At 34.5% G+C, this 20,804-nt stretch overlaps 1 protein-coding gene across 13 annotated transcripts in view; it reads right to left on the bottom strand.

The window, feature by feature from the left end:
• DOCK3 (dedicator of cytokinesis 3) overlaps positions 1 to 20,804 on the bottom strand; it is a 726,815-nt gene that overhangs the window by 287,906 nt on the left and 418,105 nt on the right. For all 13 annotated transcript variants that reach the window (XR_013757339.1, XM_079101030.1, XM_079101031.1 and 10 more), the window contains exon 7: positions 4,787 to 4,871. Coding sequence is in view for 12 of the 13 variants with exons in the window: in XM_079101030.1 (XP_078957156.1) it covers positions 4,787 to 4,871 (85 nt within the window). In the remaining variant the exon portion in view is untranslated. The remainder of the gene's footprint in view (positions 1 to 4,786; positions 4,872 to 20,804) is intronic.

Below are 20,804 nucleotides of genomic sequence, written 5' to 3'. Positions count from 1 at the left end.
TTTAAAACTAGTTATTTTAGAAAAGCCATTCATATTTGGAAATAAAACTTGGCCATGAAGAATGGTGAGTTCACAAATATTTATTGCCCAGTACTAGAAAACTCAACAATGAAAATTTCTATCTGGTTGCAATCTGGATCCTACAGATGTGGAACAGCACTCATTTGATAAAGTGCTTCACATCACATGGGTAAGAAGAGTAGTTGCAAGAATGGCTTCATTTAATTTTTAAATACATACCTTTAACCCTAAATAAAACCAAAGTAAAAATTAAATACTAATTTAAGTGTGACTTGCTAGCTATATTTGCTAATTGTTAAATACCTATGTGCATTATTAGCAATATTAGCTAATTATTATGGAGTACTGATGTTCATTCACAGGACTATATTTTCCCATGATACATATGAAATATAATAAAGTCAAATGTAAAACAGCTGGGTAAACTATTACATAGAATATATATATATATATAGATAGAAATATATATATTCTATGTATATCTATCTATCTATCTATCTATATATATATATATAAAAGAAAACTTTGTACATAAAATTGATTAAAAAAATTTAGGGCTGTGGGTATAGCTCAGTGGTAGAGCACTTGTTTATCATGTTATGAGGCTTTGGGTTTTATCACAAGCACCAGGAAAAAAAAATTTTTAAAACTAATCAAAACCAGGCTTTCGAAATACAAATTAGGTTTTCTATTTTTCTATGGTTTATCCTACTGGAATGTTATTGTACTAAAATGAATTTTGTTGTATTATTTTAAATTCAGGGTCTGCATTAAGTCATTCTTCTCAAGTGTATTTATTGACTAACTCTTAAAAATGACTACAAAACTTGCTAGTTGTAAATTTTCAGTTAATACTATATATAGAAATTTATAAAACAGCTAACTTTAGTAAAAAACATCCTGTTGACAATAACAAATATCACTGCAGACAGTACAGGCATATCACATATTGGGACAACTTTCCAATTTAGTCTGGACTTTATTTTTTTTAGTAAATGAACATTTTTAATTAAAATTCAATTTAATAAAATAAAGCACATATATGAAAAGTTAACTATTCTAAAAGGCTTGCAATAAAAATTACCAGTTCTATGCTATGCTTACCCTGTTTTGTTCCCTGGAGATAAGTACTTTCAACTTTTTACTGTTTTTTTTTCCCTAGAATTGATCAAATATTTCTAAATGTTATATTTATATTGCTCTCTTTATCTAGTTTTAGAATTATCTATTGCCTTTTTATTATGTAAACTGAGGATTTTAACTCTTACTCACAAATCCTTCCTTTCACCTATCTTAACATCTCAAAACTCTTGGTTGGACTTTTGCTTATACTATTATAACTTAAATATAGTCTCTGCTGAGGAAAAGTCATGTATTGTAATTACATTTCTTTTTGTCTGCCACTTTCATCTTGGGTATACTATTTTTTTTTAAATTACAATCATTTCTTGTTATCCACACAGAATTGGTTCCAGAATTTCCCACAAATATCAAAATCCATGGAGACTCAAGTCCCTTTTATAAATACTTTTTTGCAAATAACCTATAAACATCTTCTGTATACTTTTACTTCTCATTTCTTAAAAATATTTAATATAAAAGTTATATAAATAGGGATTATACTCTTGTTTAGGAATTATTATTAATGATGATAAGGAAAAACAGTCTGTACATGTTTAGTGCAGACATAATTTTTCCCCAAAATATTTTTGATTCAAGGTTGGGTAAATCTGTAAACACAGAACCTGTAGATAAGGAGTCCATTTTTCTATGTCCTCCATTAGCTCTAAAAGTATCTATCAATAGCATCTTCCACATGGTGAAACTGTCAGGTAATCTGGGAAGCCCAGTTGTTCTCCTGGAGAATACCCTTCCTAGCTGTCCTCTGCCTTTCAGCTTTAATCTGGACCAATTCTCAGTAATAGTTATTCTCTAAGCTATTACACAACTGACATCCTGGAACTTCCCTCTGCTGCTCACTTCAGAATTCTTTGCACCCATTCTTTGCATCAGACTCCCTTACTTTGATGGTACACACATAGTAGTAATTTTGATTTACTCCTTTATTCTAAAGGAATAATTTATTCTTTAGTACTCTCCTGAAAAGGGATTGACAATGTAACTGAGTAAATATAGAACACTAGGTTGAAATTTTTCCCCTCATAATTCATTTTATTTTTACAGACTGCATATAACTTTTCATTGTACACAAATGGGGCACAACTTTTCGTTTCTATGGTTGTACACAATGTAGATTCACACCATTCATGTAATTATACATGTACCTAGGGTAATGATGTCTGTCTCATTCCACCATCTTTCATACTCCATCCCCTCCCCACTCTCATTTCCCTCTATGTAATCAAAAGTTCCTCCATTCTCCTCTTACCCCTCCCCATTATGTATCATCATCCACTTATAATCCCCTCAGAATTTTAACTACAATGCTTCTATATTTTCTAGTTTTCAATGTTGCTATTAGGAAGCCAAATGTTACTCTTTCAACAGACTATCTGTATGTGATCTATTTTTCTCTCTGGAAGCTTTCAACTCCTCTCTTCATTTCTAGTAAGTTGAAAATTTAGAATCAAATGCCAAATACTGGTCCCTTTGAATCTAGAGACTCAAATCTATGTTCTGGGTTTTTGTTTTTTTTTTTTAGTTGTAGATAGACACATATCTTTATTTTATTTTTATGTGGTGCTGAGGATTGAACACAGGGCCTCACCTGTGCTAGGAGAGCACTCTACCACTGACCTACAACCCCAGACCCCTGGGAATGTTTTTAATAGGATTTCCTCCATAATATTCTCTTTCTTTGTCTGTTATATTTTCTGAAACTTTATTATTTACATAGTGGACCTCCTAGATTGAATCTCTAATTTTTGTAATTTTCTCTCCTATTGCTATTTTGTTTAGAAGTGCTGTGTGGGATCTTTTGATCACTGGGTTACAGTATACAGAACTTAAAGAAGGCAAATGATCATCTTATCCAGTCCCACAGCTTCAAATATATATTATCTGATGGCTCTAAAACTGTCATATCTATACTTTACCCAGAAATGCTAGACTTTGAATACTGGTGTTTGAATGTCTAAAAGGCATCTCAAACTTGAAAAAAAAAAAAAAATCCAGAACTATTGATCCTCATTACTCAACTCCAAAACCTTCTTCTACAGTGTTTCTCCTATTTCATTGTTATCTAGCTGGGCAGATCAAAAACTCAGCAATCACTCTTCTCTGACCTTTCCCTTAATTGTATTCATGTATACCAATGCAATACATCAACAATTCTGATTAGTTCTAACTTTAAAATATATTCAGAATCCAACAACTTCTTACCACTTTCACTATGCCAGCTTTAGCCCAAACTACTGAATTAACATTTCTTGCTTTAATGACTGCTCCCTGCTTCCATTTTATGATCAGGAACCCATATCTGATCATGCTACTCTCACAGTTCTGTCAGACTAATGAAGAGAGTCTAATCCGGGAGACACAAAACTCATCATGATTTGGTTTTTGCTTCCTTGTTAGACTGCCTCATCTCCAAATCACTACCACATCTCAAGTGAAAATTATCAAAATCATTATATTTCCTGTAACTGCCACTTTCCTATGCTTTGTACCATTTTGAAATGTCTTTCCTTCTTTTTTCCTACCTTTAGGAAATCAGTCACTATCTCTACTAGCATTAGTGTATACCTTAATTATGCTATGCAGCACATGCATATTTGTGGTCTATTGATTTTACTAGAGTACAGTTTCTCAATGGAATTCATGAAGAGATTTTAGGAACAAGCACTGAGAAATCTTTCCATCGATTCTCTAAAACATTGTAAAACACTGTATATAATTCATATTTGCATAGTCATGGGAGAAAATATCATCTGATCCTTTCTGACACAGAAAGGGTTAGGAATCAACCCACAGATGATGAGATTCTTGAGCAAAGGGATAAGTCTTGTACATCTTTAATTTCTATATTGCATACCTATTATATTGCATAGAGCAAAGTTAAAGCAAATGCTTGTGCATGTTAATAAATTATACATGCAAATATGCAGAAGCAATCAATATGTTGTGGTATATTATTTAGGCAAATTTCCTTTGATCCTTGCTACCCTCTATGTTCCCTAAAAAGAATTATATTTTCTCAAAGAGATCCTAAAATTTGTAAATCTCATCAATATGTACTCACTGAATATACTACTCAAGGTGTGAGGTTATACTCAGGCCCTTAGTCTAAGCTTAACTATCACCTTAGGTTTCTGCTATTTATTTTACTTTAAAATGTTGTACCTCTCTTTTAGTTACTTCTCATTCAGCCCACAAAATTGAATCATGGTCATCAGTCAACCCAACAAATTTTTACAATAATTACTGGACATCTAAAGCCCTATCAACCTCAGTCTGAGGAAAGACTGGTATATTATTTCCAGGTTCAATCACCACAGTAATTAATAACTGGTTCTTTCCCACTTTAGCTACCTCTCCTTCCTAAGAAGGGACTAAAGAAGCATAATGTTAGTAACTAGTGCAGGCTGAAAGAAAACAAATAGAAACATCAACAGAGAGGTGGTCCCTAGACAGTACAGTAAGGCCAGTATCTCTACATAGCATTCCCATTTATAAAGCAAGTGTGATATGTACACTCATAATAAGGAAAAATTTTAGAAATACCATTTTATAGAATAATCATGGAAAACAAAGGAGAAAAAAAAGAGGTATACAGGAGTAAGCCACCCCATTTTAGATTTCTTACCATCTTATAGAGATCTGAGACACTAATCTGGTCTGAATCCACGACTTCAAAGTCCTTTCGAGGCACCAGGTCCAGGCCCAAATGCCTAGTAAAGAGAAAGACCACACTTACCATGCCATGTTCACAGTACTCATTTTTCTTTATATGCCTGGGAATCTATACCTGTCATGATGTTGTGGTCAGAGGTTCAGATTGCCCCAGCAGAGATATGCCTTCATCCAGCATTATCTAATTGTGTTCATCTTTGAATAAATAAATGAGGCCAGGAATTTTAAGGCTGACACAATTCCAGTTATCAAGCAGTTCCACTTGTGATGATAAAAAGGTTTTATTCAGTATTACATTTATAACAGAGTGCCTAGTTCACTAAGAATGGCCTCTTTATTTCTTTAATACATCATGTTTAATTTTCTATTTGTCACCTATCCTACTAGTATGCTTAAGAATCAGTCATGTATTACTTTTATTAGGATGAAAAAATTATTCGGGGCTCAAGTAGATTTGTAACTCAAAGTCAACATATAAAAATCACCCCTTAAAGATATGTATATTTTGGTTGAGTTTTATCTTATTTTCAATTTAATTAATACTAACATTGGTAAAGGCCTGACCTGCAGGCCTTTCATGCATTAGCACTAATATCATAATATCATATTAGTGAAGTTTAACCAAGGAGTATTACTACTTAAAACAACAATACTTAGAAGATAAAGCATAATTTTGAACTGGAAGAAGTAATCGTAATTGGTTGGTTGGGTGGTTGAGGAAATAACTCTGGACACAGTCAGAACCCTTCGGTTCAAATGTTACATAATTTATATTCAGTCAATATTAGCTTCTTTCTCACAATTCTAGGATAATAGCTCTAAACCTGAAGTTCAGTGGAGTTAGAGGTTTGTGGATCTCTTAAACTGCTTATGACACTAGATGAGAGAGAGAGAGAGAGAGAGAGAGGGAGGGAGAGGGAGGGAGAGAGAGGGAGAGAGAGAGATTGATTTTTTATGAGGTGAAGATTTATTCCTCTGGTCAGGGTTTCAGAAATGCCCTGTGATCACCTGACTCCAAAACAAGGGTAATGAATTATTGAGTCTGGCAAAAGTATTCCATGAGACTTTGAAAAGAGAAACATTTTTCTTTTCAATTCGATTATGAACCATTTTTAGAATATGCTAACAAAATTAATTTGTAGGCAGGTTCTGTATATACAACTCCCACTCATTTAAAATAAGTCAGTCTGGGGATATAGCTCAGTGGTACAGCACTTGCCTAGCAAGTAAGTCCCTGGGTTTGATCCCTAGCACTGTAAGTAATAAGTAAATAAATAAATATAATAAAGTCAGTCTAAAATGAAGGTTTAATTTATTTATAATCTGCACCTGTTTAAAAGGAAAATACCTGAAGAGGTTAAACAAACTGCAGTAAAATAGTAAAATTAAAATGGAAAATCAAACCTACATGAGGAAGGTAGAAGCAAACATACTAATAGCATAGGCTAAAATGACTACTATGATTAAGAATTAAAATTCAGGATAACTTCCATTATCCTTTTTGTGAGGATATATATATATATAAAACATGTATCATTGAAGGGTAATTTACATTATCTTTTAAAAGAATACCTTGAGTTTTTAAGAAAGAAAAAAACTTTTGATACTAAATGATACCTCTCCACACACACAAACCCTCACAGTTTGATGATACTGGTAGACTACTATTGACTTTAACCACAGTTTACCACTTAATGGTAAAATTATGCTGTTGAATCTGATTATTGAAGATAATGTACTTAAATCTGTAAGAGTTTTATTTTTCTACCACTGGGATCCTGCCTTCTTATATCAAAGAAAGTCTCTATTCTACTACCTTTTACTAGTTATTCTTAATATTTCTGAAACAATTTCAGGCTTCTGACTTCTAACACAATAAGCAAAGGCAGCACATCCACAGAGAGCAAAAAAGAGCTGCGGCACGTTCTTTCTACCTTGCTTCTCGTAGAAAGTAATTCATATAATAATTTTGCAGGTATGATCTCAAATATTTTAAATACTTTAATATGCATGTGAACACACAGTGGAAAGATCACAAAAGTGATACTAGCATTTGTATTAGGAAACAAATTATAAAACTGATTTCTTAAAACATTTTCCAACTGTTTTGCATATTATTTAAATTTTTCTAAACAAAAGGACAACTTTTCACACATATTTGTTAATCACTGGAGGTTTCCAAATTTATAATTGTCCCTTGTTATCCATGGGGGATTGGTTCCAGGATCTTCCCATGTATACCAAAATCTGAGGATGCTCAAGTGCCTTATGTAAAATGGTATAGTATTTGCATATAACCCTCACACACACTCCTATATACTCAAAACATTACTATTTTACTTATACTAATAAAATGTAAAAGCTAGATAAACAGACATTATATTGCATTGTTTAGGGAATAATAAGTAAAAAAGAGATATGATTTAAAAAATGTTTTCCAACCATAGATGGCTGAATCCATGAATGAGGAATCCATAGTCATGAAACCTACAAACATGGAGGGCCAACTGCATATGGAGTAGTCTAAGTAATACAATTAAGAAACAAAGAAGTGAACAAATGACCCAATCAGAACAGATGTTTTAGAAAAAACAACTTACAAAAACTCCAGATGGCATTCAAGTCAGTAGGGCTGGAATTGACTGTATATGCTCTGTCACAGTGTACCACACACAATGGTGGGCCTGTGTAGCATCTACACAAAATGTGTCGTAGCATTATGGCACTCTTAGCTTGCTTTTCCAATCAACTTTGCCACCTATATATGCCCATCCACCCACACCACAGATACTTTCTAAGGTCTTACCATATACCAGACCAACAGTGCTAGATGCAGAGAGTATAGTAGTTTTGAGTCAAACAAATATTCTTATTCATCATGCTTTCTCCCCTGAGAACAGAGTGCTTTCCATCTCCTAAAAGTAGCTGGGCACAGTACCTTTCAATTTCTTGATCTCATTATCTTGGGAAATAAGAGAATGATTAATGGGTAATCTGGTAAAGTCTAAAGACTGAATTCCTTCTACTAATACCATCTGTAATAAACTAAGAGTAGTTTTGCAAAAATCAAACTGATGACTATCCTCCTTGGAAGAAGGTATAGATGTTGCATACTGAGAAGCAATCCATGTTCATTATCCTGAAAAAAAGGTTCCTGGCTCTTTATTCCTATGAGATAATGAATGGAATATTCTTTACTAAAGAATAGTGAACAGTAAATGCAGGGAATGATCAACATGCCTTCTACAGCAAAAGGAGGCAGAGCAACAGAGTAATTATGGGCATGGGCTCTTCCACTAAGCCACACTGGCTGATCAACTACCAAGGCTGTTGCAAGGATTAATTCAGGTAAAACACAGTGCCTGGCATTGTGAAATTCTATTGCTATTATAATTATTACCACTATGTGTTATACCATGAATCGAAATATGGCTTAAAGTAAAGGGGTTATGGTAAAAGAGGTATGAAAGTCAGACAAAACAGATGACAAGCATCTATGTATATCCATATATACATACAGTATAGGGCTGAGTTTTCAAAAATGGTCTAATTGCTTAGGTGAACAGTCTTCACAAAATTACTGATGTTTTCCTCACTTATCACTGATCATTCATTCATTTCAATAATCCAATAAATGTTTAGCCTATTCCATGCTAGGCTCATGATGAACACAGCAGTGAGTAAGAAACCTACTCCTGACATTACATTTTTATAGGTGGAACTCTCTAAGGCTCTGAATCTCAATATGAAATTCTTTGAATTTTACACTTCTTTTTAATGCTCTATATTCTGCTTTCTCCTAAAGTTCCTCATATGGTTCACATAAGTCATAAAATAATGTGAAGTTAATTAACTATACTCAAAGGATGCTTTAGGGCATTAAGTCTTAGTTCTTTCCAGAATTGGTTGAGAAAGAATGGAGACATTAAGATTCCTTGTGGGTAGTGCCCTTTATCTAATGCTTATATAAAGAGAGCATACAGATAATAACTATATCAATGAAAAGACAGAATACTTATATAATAACATATAAAAAGCTATAATTAAAATAGCTTCCTTATACCAAACATTTACTTGCCCTAGATAATTTATGTATGTTGTATTCAAGTACTATGGGGAATAGATAGTATTAGACCCATTTTATGAGGAAACTGAGCTCAAAGAAGTTAGCTAAGTATGTTTTTTTTTTCTTTTTCAGTACCAGGGATTGAATCCAGGGATTTGCTCTATTTTCTTTCAACTTTTTAAAATTTTGAGACAGGGTCTTGATAGTTACCCAGGTTGACCTCAAACTTGTGATCTTCCTCCTTTAGGCTTCCAAGTAGCATAACTTGGCTTTTTTCAAGCTAGGAATGTCTTTCTCTGAACCTATGGTATTTCCATTATATCTGCTACCCTTACTAATAACTCTGAAAGCTAAGTAATAGTGGCTACAAGTAATTGTAATTATTTCAAGTCAAAACAGTTTGAGAGATGACCTTATACATCAATTCAGAAGGAAACACATATTAATTGGTTAATGAATGTCCACCAGATGTGACATCATACCAATTTTATTATCAAATACATTTGTATAGTGCCTACCAAGTATAGGGACTATGCTAATTACAGGGTATAAGGATAAGCTAACCTAGAGATAGAATGAGAGAGGGAGGGGGAGATGATGGGAAAAGAAAGAGAAATTGATTGAGAGATTTGAATATAAAACTTGACATACACACTTTAAAAACAGCTAGCCATCCCAGACTGCTAGAATAGAGCAAGATGTTAACTCATCGATGAGAACACCACCAGGTATTAGAAAAACCTTAACGGAGGAGTCACTAGAAATTTCTGCTGATTTTATATGTACTGAAGCTGGAAAATATCAACATGCCCTTAAAGGAAAAGTACTGAGCCACTTTCCTAGGTCCTAGCCAAAAAAAAAAAAAAATCTCAGGAGATATTTTCTGCACATTACAAACCAAACCACTGCTTGTGTTGCATAGTCCAAGAGCAATTACCTTGATGAAGGACATAAAAGTATAAGGGGAAGAAAAGAATATGAATGGGGTAGTAAAGATGAAAATATGAAAGAGAAAACAGAAAAGAGGGGGAGGAAGAAATGATAGGGAGAGAGTGAGGGAAAGAAAGAATAAAAGAACTAGAATTATAAATTTATTACTGATTTAGCTTAAATTCTGTGAGTTCACAATAAAGATAACAATTGTTTCATTTGACACAGAATATATAGAAACATTTTAATTCAAGAGCCCTTATGTTTCACATTACTCAAATAAACACTTTCTACTTAAAGAAGACATGCAAATTCTGTAAATTACAAAATTGCTTCTTACTTATGTATTTTTCTAAGACAGAGATCAATTTTCTAAATGGAGCTCTTATCTTAGAAAGGTATAGTACCATTTCATTATAACAAAGCATTTAGTTGAGACCATGCACTTGTCATAGTGATATAGTATATCTGTTCAATAACTATTTTTTAAAATTTATTTTTATTGTAAACAAATGGGATACATGTTGTTTCAGTTTGTACATGGAGTAACAGCATACCATTTGCATATTCATATATTTACAGAGAGTAATGATGTTTGATTCATTCCGTTATTTTTTCCTTCCCCCCTACCCCTCCCACCTCTCTTTTCCCTCTATACAGTCCCTCCTTCCTCCATTCTTGTCCAGCTCCCACCCCCCATTAAGTGTCATCATCTGCTTATCAGTGAGATCATTCCTCTTTTGGATTTTTGAGATTGGCTTATCTCACTTAACATGATATTCTCCAATTTCATCCATTTGCCTGCAAATGCCATAATTTTATTATACTTTATAGCTGAGTAATATTCCCATTGTGTGTATATATATATATATATGTATATATATATATATATATATCACAGTTTCTTTATCCATTCATCAATTGAAGGGCATCTAGGTTGGTTCCATACTCTGGCTATTGTGAACTGAGCCGCTATGAACATTGATGTGGCTGTATCTCCGTAGTATGCTGATTTTAAGTCCTTTGGGTATAAGCCGAGGAGTGGGATAGCTGGATCAAATGGTAGGTCCATTCCAAGTGTTCTAAGGAATCTCCACACTGCTTTCCAGAGTGGCTGCACTAATTTGCACCCCCACCAGCAATGTATGAGTGTACCTCTTTCCCCACATCCTCGCCAACACCTATGTTGCTTGTATTCTTGATAATCGCCATTCTAATTGGGGTGAGATGGAATCTTAGTATAGTTTTGATTTGCATTTCTCTTATTACTAAAGATGTTGAACATTTTTTCATATTTCTGTTGACTGCTTGTACATCTTCTTCTGTGAAGTATCTGTTCATTTCCTTAGCTCATTTTTTGTTTGGGTTATTTGTATTCTTGGTGTAGAGTTTTTTGAGTTCTTTATATATTCTGGAGATTAGTGCTCTATCTGAAGTATGAGTGGCAAAGATATTCTCCCACTCTGTAGGCTCTCTCTTCCCATTGCTGATAGTTTCCTTTGCTGAGAAAAAGCTTTTTAGTTTGAATCTATCCCAGTTATTGATTCTTGCTTTTATTTCTTGTGCTATGGGAGTCCTGTTAAGGAAGTCTGATCCTAAGCCAACAAGGTGAAGATTGGGACCTAATTTTTCTTCTTTAAGATTCAGGGTGTCTGGTCTGATTTCAAGGTCCTTGCTCCATTGTGAGTTCAGTTTTGTGCAGGGTGAGAGATATGGGTTTAGTTTAATTCTGTTGCATATGGATTTCCAGTTTTCCCAGCACCATTTGTTGAAGAGGCTATCATTTCTCCACTGCATATTTTTGGCCCCTTTGTCTAATATGAGAAAATTGTATTTATTTGGGTTTGTGTCCATGTCCTCTATTCCATACCACTGATATACCCGTCTATTTTGGTACCAATACCATGCTGATTTTGTTACTATTGCTTTGTAGTATAGTTAAAGTTCTGGTATTGCGATACCCCCTGCTTCACTCATCCTGCTAAGAAAGAGTGCTATTTTTGGTTTCTTATTTCCAGATGAATTTCATGATTGCTTGCTCTGTTTCTGTAAGGTACATCATTGGGATTTTAATTGGAATTGCATTGAATCTGCATAGCACTTTTGGTAGTATGGCCATTTTGACAATATTAATTCTGCCTATCCAAGAACATGGGAGATCTTTCCATCTTCTAAGGTCTTCCTTAATTTCTTTCTTCAATGTTTTGTAGTTTTCATTGTAGAGATCTTTTACCTCTTTGGTTAGATTGATTCCCAAGTATTTTAATTTTTTTGAGGCTATTTCAAATAGAGTTGTTTTCCTCATTTCCCTTTCAGCTGTTTCGTCCCTTGCTTATAGAAATGCTGTAGATTTATGCGTGTTGATTTTATAGCCTGCTATTTTGCTGAATTCATTGATGAGGTCTAGAAGTTTTCTGGAGGAGGTTTTTGGATCCTCTAAATATAGAATCATGTCATCCGCAAATAGTGACAGCTTAAGTTCCTCTTTTCCTATTCATATCCCTTTAATTTCTTTAGTCTGCCTAATTGCTCTGGCTAGAGTTTCGAGGACAATGTTGAATAGAAGTGGTGAAAGAGGAAATCCCTGTCTTGTTCCGTTTTTAAAGGAAATGGTTTCAGTTTTTCTCCATTAAGAAGGATGTTGGCCATGGGCTTAGCATAAATAGCCTTTACAATGTTCAGGTATGTTCCTACTATCCCTATTTTTTCTAGTGTTTTGAGCATGAAGGGGTGTTGTATTTTGTCAAATGCTTTCTCTGCGTCAATTGAAATAACCATTTGATTTTTATCCTTAAGTCTATTGACATGATGGATTATGTTTATTGATTTACGAATGTTGAACCGTCCTTGCATTCCAGGAATGAACCGCAATTGATCGTGGTGCACAATTTTCTTAATATGTTTTTGGATACAGTTTGACAATATTTTGTTAAGGATCTTAGCATCTATATTCATCAAGGATATTGGTCTAAGATTTTCTTTCCTTGATGTGTCTTTTCCTGGTTTGGGTATGAGGGTGATATTAGCTTCATAGAATGAGTTCGGTAGGGTACCCTCCTTTTCTATTTCCTGGAATAATTTGTGAAGTATTAGAATGAGTTCTTCTTTGAAGGTCTTGTAGAACTCAGCTGAGAATCCGTCTGGTCCTGGGCTTTTCTTGTTTGGTAGGTTTTTAATGGCTTCTTCTATTTCATTGCTTGATATTGATCTGTTTAAATTGTGTATGTCCTCCTGGTTCAGTTTGGGAGGAGCATATGTCTCTAGAAATTTGTCAATGTCTTTGGTAGTTTCTATTTTGGTGGAATACAGATTTTCAAAGTAGCTTCTCATTATGTTCTGTATCTCAGTGGTGTCTGTTGTGATATTTCCTTTTGCATCATGTATTTTAGTAATTTGAGTCTTCTCTCTCCTCCTCTTTGTTAGTGTGGCTAAGGGTTTATCTATTTTGTTTACTTTCTCAAAGAACCAACTTTTTGTTATGTCAATTTTTTGAATAGTTTCTTTTGTTTCAATTTCATTGATTTCAGCTCTGATTTTAATTATTTCCTGTCCTCTACTACTTTTGCTGTTATTCTGTTCTTCTTTTTCTAGGGCTTTGAGCTGTAATGTTAGGTCATTTAATTGTTGACTTTTCATTCTTTTCTGGAATGCGCTCCATGCAATGAATTCTCCTCTTAGTACCGCTTTCATAGTGTCCCAGAGATTTTGATATGTTGTATCATCATTCTCATGGACCTCTAAGAATTTTTTAATCTCCTCCCTGATGTTTTCTGTTATCCATGTTTCATTCAATAGCATATTATTTAGTCTCCAAGTGTTGGAGTAATTTCCTTTTTTTACTTTGTCATTGATTTCTACTCTCAGTCCATTATGATCAGATAGAACACAAGGCAGTATCTCTATTTTTTTGCATTTCTTAAGGGCTGCTTTGTGGCATAACACATGGTCTATTTTCGTGAAAGTTCCGTGTGCTGCTGAGAAGAAAGTGTATCCGCTCGTTGATGGATGGAATATTCTATATATGTCTGTTAAGTCTAGGTTATTGATTGTGTTATTGAGTTCTATGGTTTCTTTGGTTGGATTTTGTTTGGAAGTTCTCTCTAGTGGTGACAGCGGTGCATTAAAGTTGCCCAGAATTATTGTGTTGTGGTCTATGTGATTCCTGAAATTGAGAAGGATTTGTTTGATGTACAGGGATGCACCATTGTTTGGGGCATAAATATTTACTATCGTTATGTCTTCCTGATTTATGGTTCCCTTAAGCAGTATGAAATGTCCATCTTTATCCCTTCTGACCAACTTTGGCTTGAAGTCCACTTTATCTGATATAAGGATGGAAAACCCTGCTTTTTTACTGGGTCCATGTGCGTGGTAGGTTTTTTCCCTCCTTTCACCTTTAGTCTGTGGTTGTCTTTTTCTATGAGTCTCTTGTAGGCAGCATATTGTTGAGTCTTTCTTTTTAATCCATTCTGCCAGTCTATGTCTTTTGATTGATGAGTTTAGGCCATTAACGTTCAGGGTTATTATTGAGAAATGATTTGTATTCCCAGTCATTTGGCTTATTTTTGGTTTTTAAGTTGGCTTGGTTTCTCCTTTGAGTGGTTTTTCTCTAAGGTAGTTCCTCCCTTTGTGGACCTCCATTGTTGTTTTTCATTTCCTCCTCATGGAATATTTTGTTGAGAACATTCTGTAGTTCAGGCTTTCTATTTGTAAATTCTTTTAACTTTTGTTTATCATGGAAGGATTTTATTTCATCTTCAAATCTGAAAGTTAGTTTTGCTGGGTATAGGATTCTTAGTTGGCAACCATGTTCTTTCAGAGCTTGAAATATGTTGTTCCAGGCCCTTCTAGCTTTTAGAGTGTGGGTTGAGAAGTCTGCTGCTATCCATATTGGTCTCCCCCTATATGTAATCTGATGCTTTTCTCTCACGGCCTTCAACATCCTATCTTTATTTTGAATGTTAGGCATTTTCATTATAATGTGTCTTGGTGTGGATCTGTTGTGATTCTGTGCATTTGGTGTTTTGTAAGCCTCTTGTATTTGATTTTCCATTTCATTCTTCAGGTTTGGGAAATTTTCTGATATTATTTCATTGAATAGGTTGTTCATTCCTTTGGTTTGTATCTCTGTGCCTTCCTCAATCCCAATAATTCTTAAATTTGTTCTTTTCATGATGTCCCATAGTTCTTGGAGAGTCTGTTCATGATTTCTTACTATCTTCTCTGTTTGGGCAACTTTATTTTCCAGATTCAATATTTTGTCTTCATTGTCTGAGGTTCTGTCTTCCAAGTGGTCTAGTCTGTTGGTGATGCTTTCCATTGAGTTTTTTATTTGGTTTATTGTCTCCTTCATTTCAAGGATTTCCGTTTGGGTTTTTTTTTTTTTTTTTTTTTTTTTTTGAGGATCTCTATCTCTTTGTTGAAATGATCTTTTGCTTCCTGCAGGTGCTCTTTCAGGTTTTCAGGTTATTGGTATTATCATTCATTGCCTGCCTTTGCTCTCTTATCTCATCCTTTGTTTCGCGAATCATCTTAATCATGTATAATCTGAAGTCCTTTTCTGACATTTCTTCTAACATACTGTTATTGGATTCTATTACTATAGAATCTAGATTTGTTTTGATCATTTTCTTCCCTTGTTTTTTCATTTTGTTCATGTATCTTGCCCTCTAGCAGTGCAGATCTGGGGTATTGCAGATTTCCCCTTATAGGCTTATAGTGGCGCTAGAGGTTTCCAAAACCCTTTCTTTAAGGGGAGATCAATATTAGCAGTGCCCAAATCAGACACTATGCAATCCTAGACCAAAGAGCCCCTATGGGGACAATAACAAAATTGTCATAATAAACTAAATGAGTTCAACTGTTATCTTTGGTAAAAGAAACAGGTTTGCAATAAGGTCTGCAGTTTCTAATATAGGACAAAGAGGATGCAGAGGGATGTAGAATGTGGCTGTTAATGGGATAAGAAAAGAATATACAGAAGTTCTAGAAAATATAAAGGGTGAGAGTGTAATCAAAAGAAATCTGATGTTAGCATGGAAAAAAGGGAGAAAGAGACTCTTAGGGAACAGGTAAACAAAAGGAAAAGAAAGCAAGAAACATAAAGAAATAAAAACTTAAATTTTTTTTAGAAAGGAGAAAAAAGAAAATCTACTGTATAACAGTCATGTACTAATGAAACCTCCCAGTGTTCAGTAGCCCAATGCATGAGAAGTACCTGACAATGAGCTTCAAGCCTCCAGCAGGCGTCTCAGAATGGGATTTGCCCCACCCGAAGATCGGAGCTAGTGCTTCCAGGATTATCCAAGATGCTACTCTGGCTTCCAAATGTGTTGGCAAATGGGGAGCTGGAGCTCAGGGGTGGACGTGGTCATCTGGAGGTCCTGGAGGCGGGACATGGTTGGTCAGGCAGGGGTCCTGGAGGTCTGGTGTGTTTGGTGTGGTTGTGGGATCCTGGAGGCCGGGTGCAGTCAGTCGGTCTGGGGTACCGGTGATAGGGCGCAGTCAGTTGGTCTGGGGGTCCTGGCGGCAGGGAGCAGTCAGTTGATGTGAGGGCTCCAGAGGCAGGGAGTGATTGGTGGGGCTGAGGGATCCTGGAGACGGGACTCGGTCAGTCCAGCCAGGGGTCCTACAGGGCCTGGCTGTTGTCTCAAAATGGCGGCAGCCACGTGTAATCAAACCTGCAGGTACTGTGACAGTGAACGTCCAGGCAGCAGCAGGCAGCTGGTTCTCTACTGGCAGTCTGCGGTCAGTCTGCTGGCAACTGTCGGCGATCGGGAGGTGAACCTCGAGCGTTGGGTGATGGATAGGGGTAAGGCAGGCGATGGACAGGCGAGAGGCAGGCAGATGGCGGATGATAGACGCCTGACAGTGAGCAATCTGCTCTCAAAAAAGGCGTCGATATGCTGGCAGATTGCAGGTCATCACAGCAGACAAATGGGGTCTCAATAACTATTAATACCTACCATTAATAGTTTCTGAAACAGAGTCTGTGTCAGTCCTGGGTTATTGCAATATTAAATTAACTATGCTATATTCATGGTAGTGATACAATAAGATGCAGAGAGGAAATTTAAAACATTCATGAAAGGTACTGAAAATATTCAACTAATAAATTAAAATTACCTTACTAGACAAAGTACTTCAAAATTTCTTTGGAGTGAATAAAAGTAACTGACTTATTCTCTATATAGGACCCGTTAAGTAGAGAAAATGACTAATTTGTACACAGTTTTGTATCATACCCATCCTGTATTGTAATTCCTAAAAATCTAAATGAAGCTATGTATCGTTTTATTTTAATAGTGATAGATCTACAAAGCTCTTATTTAGTTTTTTAAGTGACTATATTTTCCATTGGGGGATAGGATAAATTTGCGGGTGGGAAAGGAACACACTATTTTAATTGCTGGTTTCTACCTCACATAACTTTAATAATTTTTTTACTTAGGGACTGAATCTACATATAAACAATGAGTCAAAAAATATAAGTTACATAAATTTAAGGCCATATCTTCATTTTTTTCAAATAATTGCTAATCTCAAGAAACAAGATAAAAATGGTTGTTATGCAGATGTAGAAAGTTTGGCATTTAATTAAAAATGTAAATGAAGAGTAGAATCCATTCAATTTCTATCCTTGGAAGTTCTAACTGAATGTTAAATCAGATATACAATATGGGATATGCAGTCTTTATACTTGGGGAAGAAAAGAAAGATAAAATAAAATATGGACTAGAAATACTGGCCACAAGTTGCCTGATTTTAAGACTCACACAAATAATTAGAAGATGGTAAGATCCTACAAAAGTATACAACCTGTGGGATCAGTTCTAGGTTCAAACAATCTAATCTACCACTGCTATTGGGAAAAGTGCTTCTCAGTGTTAATTTCCTCACAAGGCAAAATGGAACACTTGTCTTGGGAGGGCATAGTAGCATTTCATTATTATAATGAAAATAAATCAGAACATGTACTTGTAACAGTGATATAGTCTATGTAGTCAATAAAGTATTAACAACTGGTATTAAGAGTTTCTGAAATAGTTTCTGAAAATGCAGAGGTACAATATGTATGTAAGAGTTTATAGAAAAGGCAATAATAATTTAAAATTATAATTAATATTTATAACTTATACCAATTAAAACTCAAATACATTCAGCAAATACTGATTATGGATCTACCACATGTCAATATGTGCAAAGTGTCAATGTTTTATTAAAATTTACAAGTGTGGTGGAATAAGAAGTATGGAACTATTAGGTCATGAAATGGGATAAAAGGATGTGTTTATTAAGCACTCAGTTTTTGTGTGGAATGGCTTCTTTTACTTAATTCAATGATATTGGACTTTATTACTTTTTTACAGAAAACCATTTCTTCTTTCAAAATATGAAGGAAATATTAAAAAGAGTAAGCCCAAGCAAGAACCTGAAAGAATAGTCCTATTAGTTTAGAAGCAATATATCTTTTTCTTTTAATAGTGATAGATCCTCAAAATTATTTTTTAGGTTTTTAAGTGATTATATTTTCCACTGGGGGACAGGATAAAGTGGAGGGGGATGAAGGAAGAGGGGTGTGGAGGTTAAGAAGTACATGAAGAAAAAAAGGTGGTAAGAAAGGAAGAAGATACAGAGTAGGGAAGGGGAAAAGAAGGAACGGGGGAGAGAGAGAAAGGAAAGTGGGGAGGGAAATGGAACTGTTTCTGATTACTGTTAATTGAAATAGACAAATAATTGCCCCCCCCTTCAACACAAACTTACTTCACAGGGAAAAAGTTATTAATGAAGGTGCAGTAGCTCTATAATTTACTGACAAGTATTTATAATATTTTTAGCTTTCTTCAAGGATGATTTGAACTTATTTTTATGCTATCATATTTAACTTTTAAGTTATCATTTTTAAGAATGCAAAATTTGGTTTGTTTTCAAGCTTTATAAGATTCCTAAAATCATTACCTTTATTTACTGATATTTACAGTTGCAGTTAAACTGCAACATAATAAATTATATAATGATTACCATCATCATCAGTTCAAGTGAAACTATTTGACACACAGTAATATTGCTTGTAATCATTACTTTTAATTGATTTTTAAAATAAATTCAATGATATCAAATAGTAGTGTTTGAGGCTGAGGAGGTAGCTATATTGTAAGTTAACATTTCTAATTTTTATTTAGTTTTTTATTGTCCAAAGTCAAATTTAGAGAAAACTGTCTGACTTATCTATACCTGAATTCATGTTATATTAAACAAGCAGTATATAAAGCAATCCTGTTAACAGTCAAGAGAGGATATAAGTAAACAAAACAGATAAGGAATAGGATACTGTTCATTTATTTTTTAAAAAAAGGTTTAAAATAACGATTTTTCTTTTCTGATGGCAAGTATCACTCTGGGTTATATGTGCTCAGATTTATTAGATTCCATGTTGCTTCTTCCATAATTTACCCTTCATTTGGGTAAATTTTCATTTGGCAGGGGCATATCCTCAAGTCCCTTCTACAGAAAGGGGTCACAAAAGGTAGCTATTATGTGTCCCTAAAATGGCTTTATTTGATCCTCATACTTAGATAGCTGGATTGTTTACAAAATACTGGCTAGCAAATTGTTTCCCCACAGAAGTCTGAAGATTCTACTTCATTATCTTCTAGCACCCAGTGTTAATGATGAATATTTTTGTTACAGTGTGATTCTCTTTTTGTTTGTTTGTTAAGAGGACCTATTTTTCTGTCTGAAACCTTTGAGGATCTTCTTTTCATCCCTGGAATATTAAAATAATCTGAATGTGCCTCACTGTGGAGTTTTTTATTTTATTTTTTCCTCAATTCATTATAGTAAGTATATGATAGGACCTTTCAATTCTAAGACTACTGTATCGCAGCTCTGGGAAATTCTTTATTCCTTTAGAATTTTTTCTTTATTGCCTTGGTTCTTTTTCTGGAAGTTGTATCTGACACTGTGCCCCCCCTGGATTAGACTTTTCCCCCTCAATTTTTCCCATCTTTTTGTTGTATTTTCAATCGACTTACATGAAATTTATCTTCTCAGTCTGAATGTTTTAATTTGGAAGTCACATTTTCCATTTCTTTTTCATAGAATCTTATTCTACATAGTGGGCCTTCTTGGATTTTCTGTGAGGATGTTAGAGGGTTTGTTTTGTTTTTCAAGTTCTTTATGAATCTCTAATTCTCTTTTGGGACAGGTTATTTCCTCTGGGTTTGGGTATTTTATCCTAGTTTCTATTTTTCTGAGGAAGAATTTCTTTAAGTGTCTGATTGCTCATGCAGATCTAAAATGCACTGAAAGATATATAATGAGTTGTTATACATGGGTAGGTTACTGGCAAGCTTCCCTTTCTGATAAGTGAGAGGGATGTGGTCATTATACTTTGAAATCTTTAAATGCCAGAATGTAGTAGGCTTTGCAACAGGGTTTCAGTTCATCCTTTTTTCTTTTTGCCCAGTTTTCTTCCATATTGTTGGTTTTCATATTGTTTATTTGGTGATGCATTCTGCTCATTGGGGTAGATTATTCTTATATAAACTTTTAAAACAACCTCTTTTTTAAGACCCAAGGCTCACTATAAACCTCCTTCTGGGAGCTTCAGGACAGACTGGCTCCCTCATTAGCTAAATTTTCCTTCACATATTCTGAGGTACTTCTGTCAGTAATCTTCTATCTACTTTCCAGTTTCCGTAAATGGGTTTTATATATCTCATTTATTGGTGGGCCCGCCTCCAATTCCTTTTATTTTCTGTCATTTCAATGATGTCTTAAGGGAGAAGAACTGAAGACATACACTTAAATATACTTAAGTAACATGTATACCTAAGTAGGAAGCAAACTGGTCAATTCAAAATTGAAGGGACCCAATTGTAAGAGAATAAAAACAAACACCTAAAAGTTACGTTAATTATTAAATCTAGGGAGAAATAACATCTGAATATTAACTATCATAACTTCTCATACC

Source organism: Sciurus vulgaris (genome assembly GCF_902686455.1).
Source record: "Sciurus vulgaris genome assembly, chromosome: 10".
In the NCBI taxonomy this organism is placed as follows: domain Eukaryota; kingdom Metazoa; phylum Chordata; class Mammalia; order Rodentia; family Sciuridae; genus Sciurus; species Sciurus vulgaris.
This window is presented reverse-complemented; position numbering and strand designations above follow the sequence as displayed.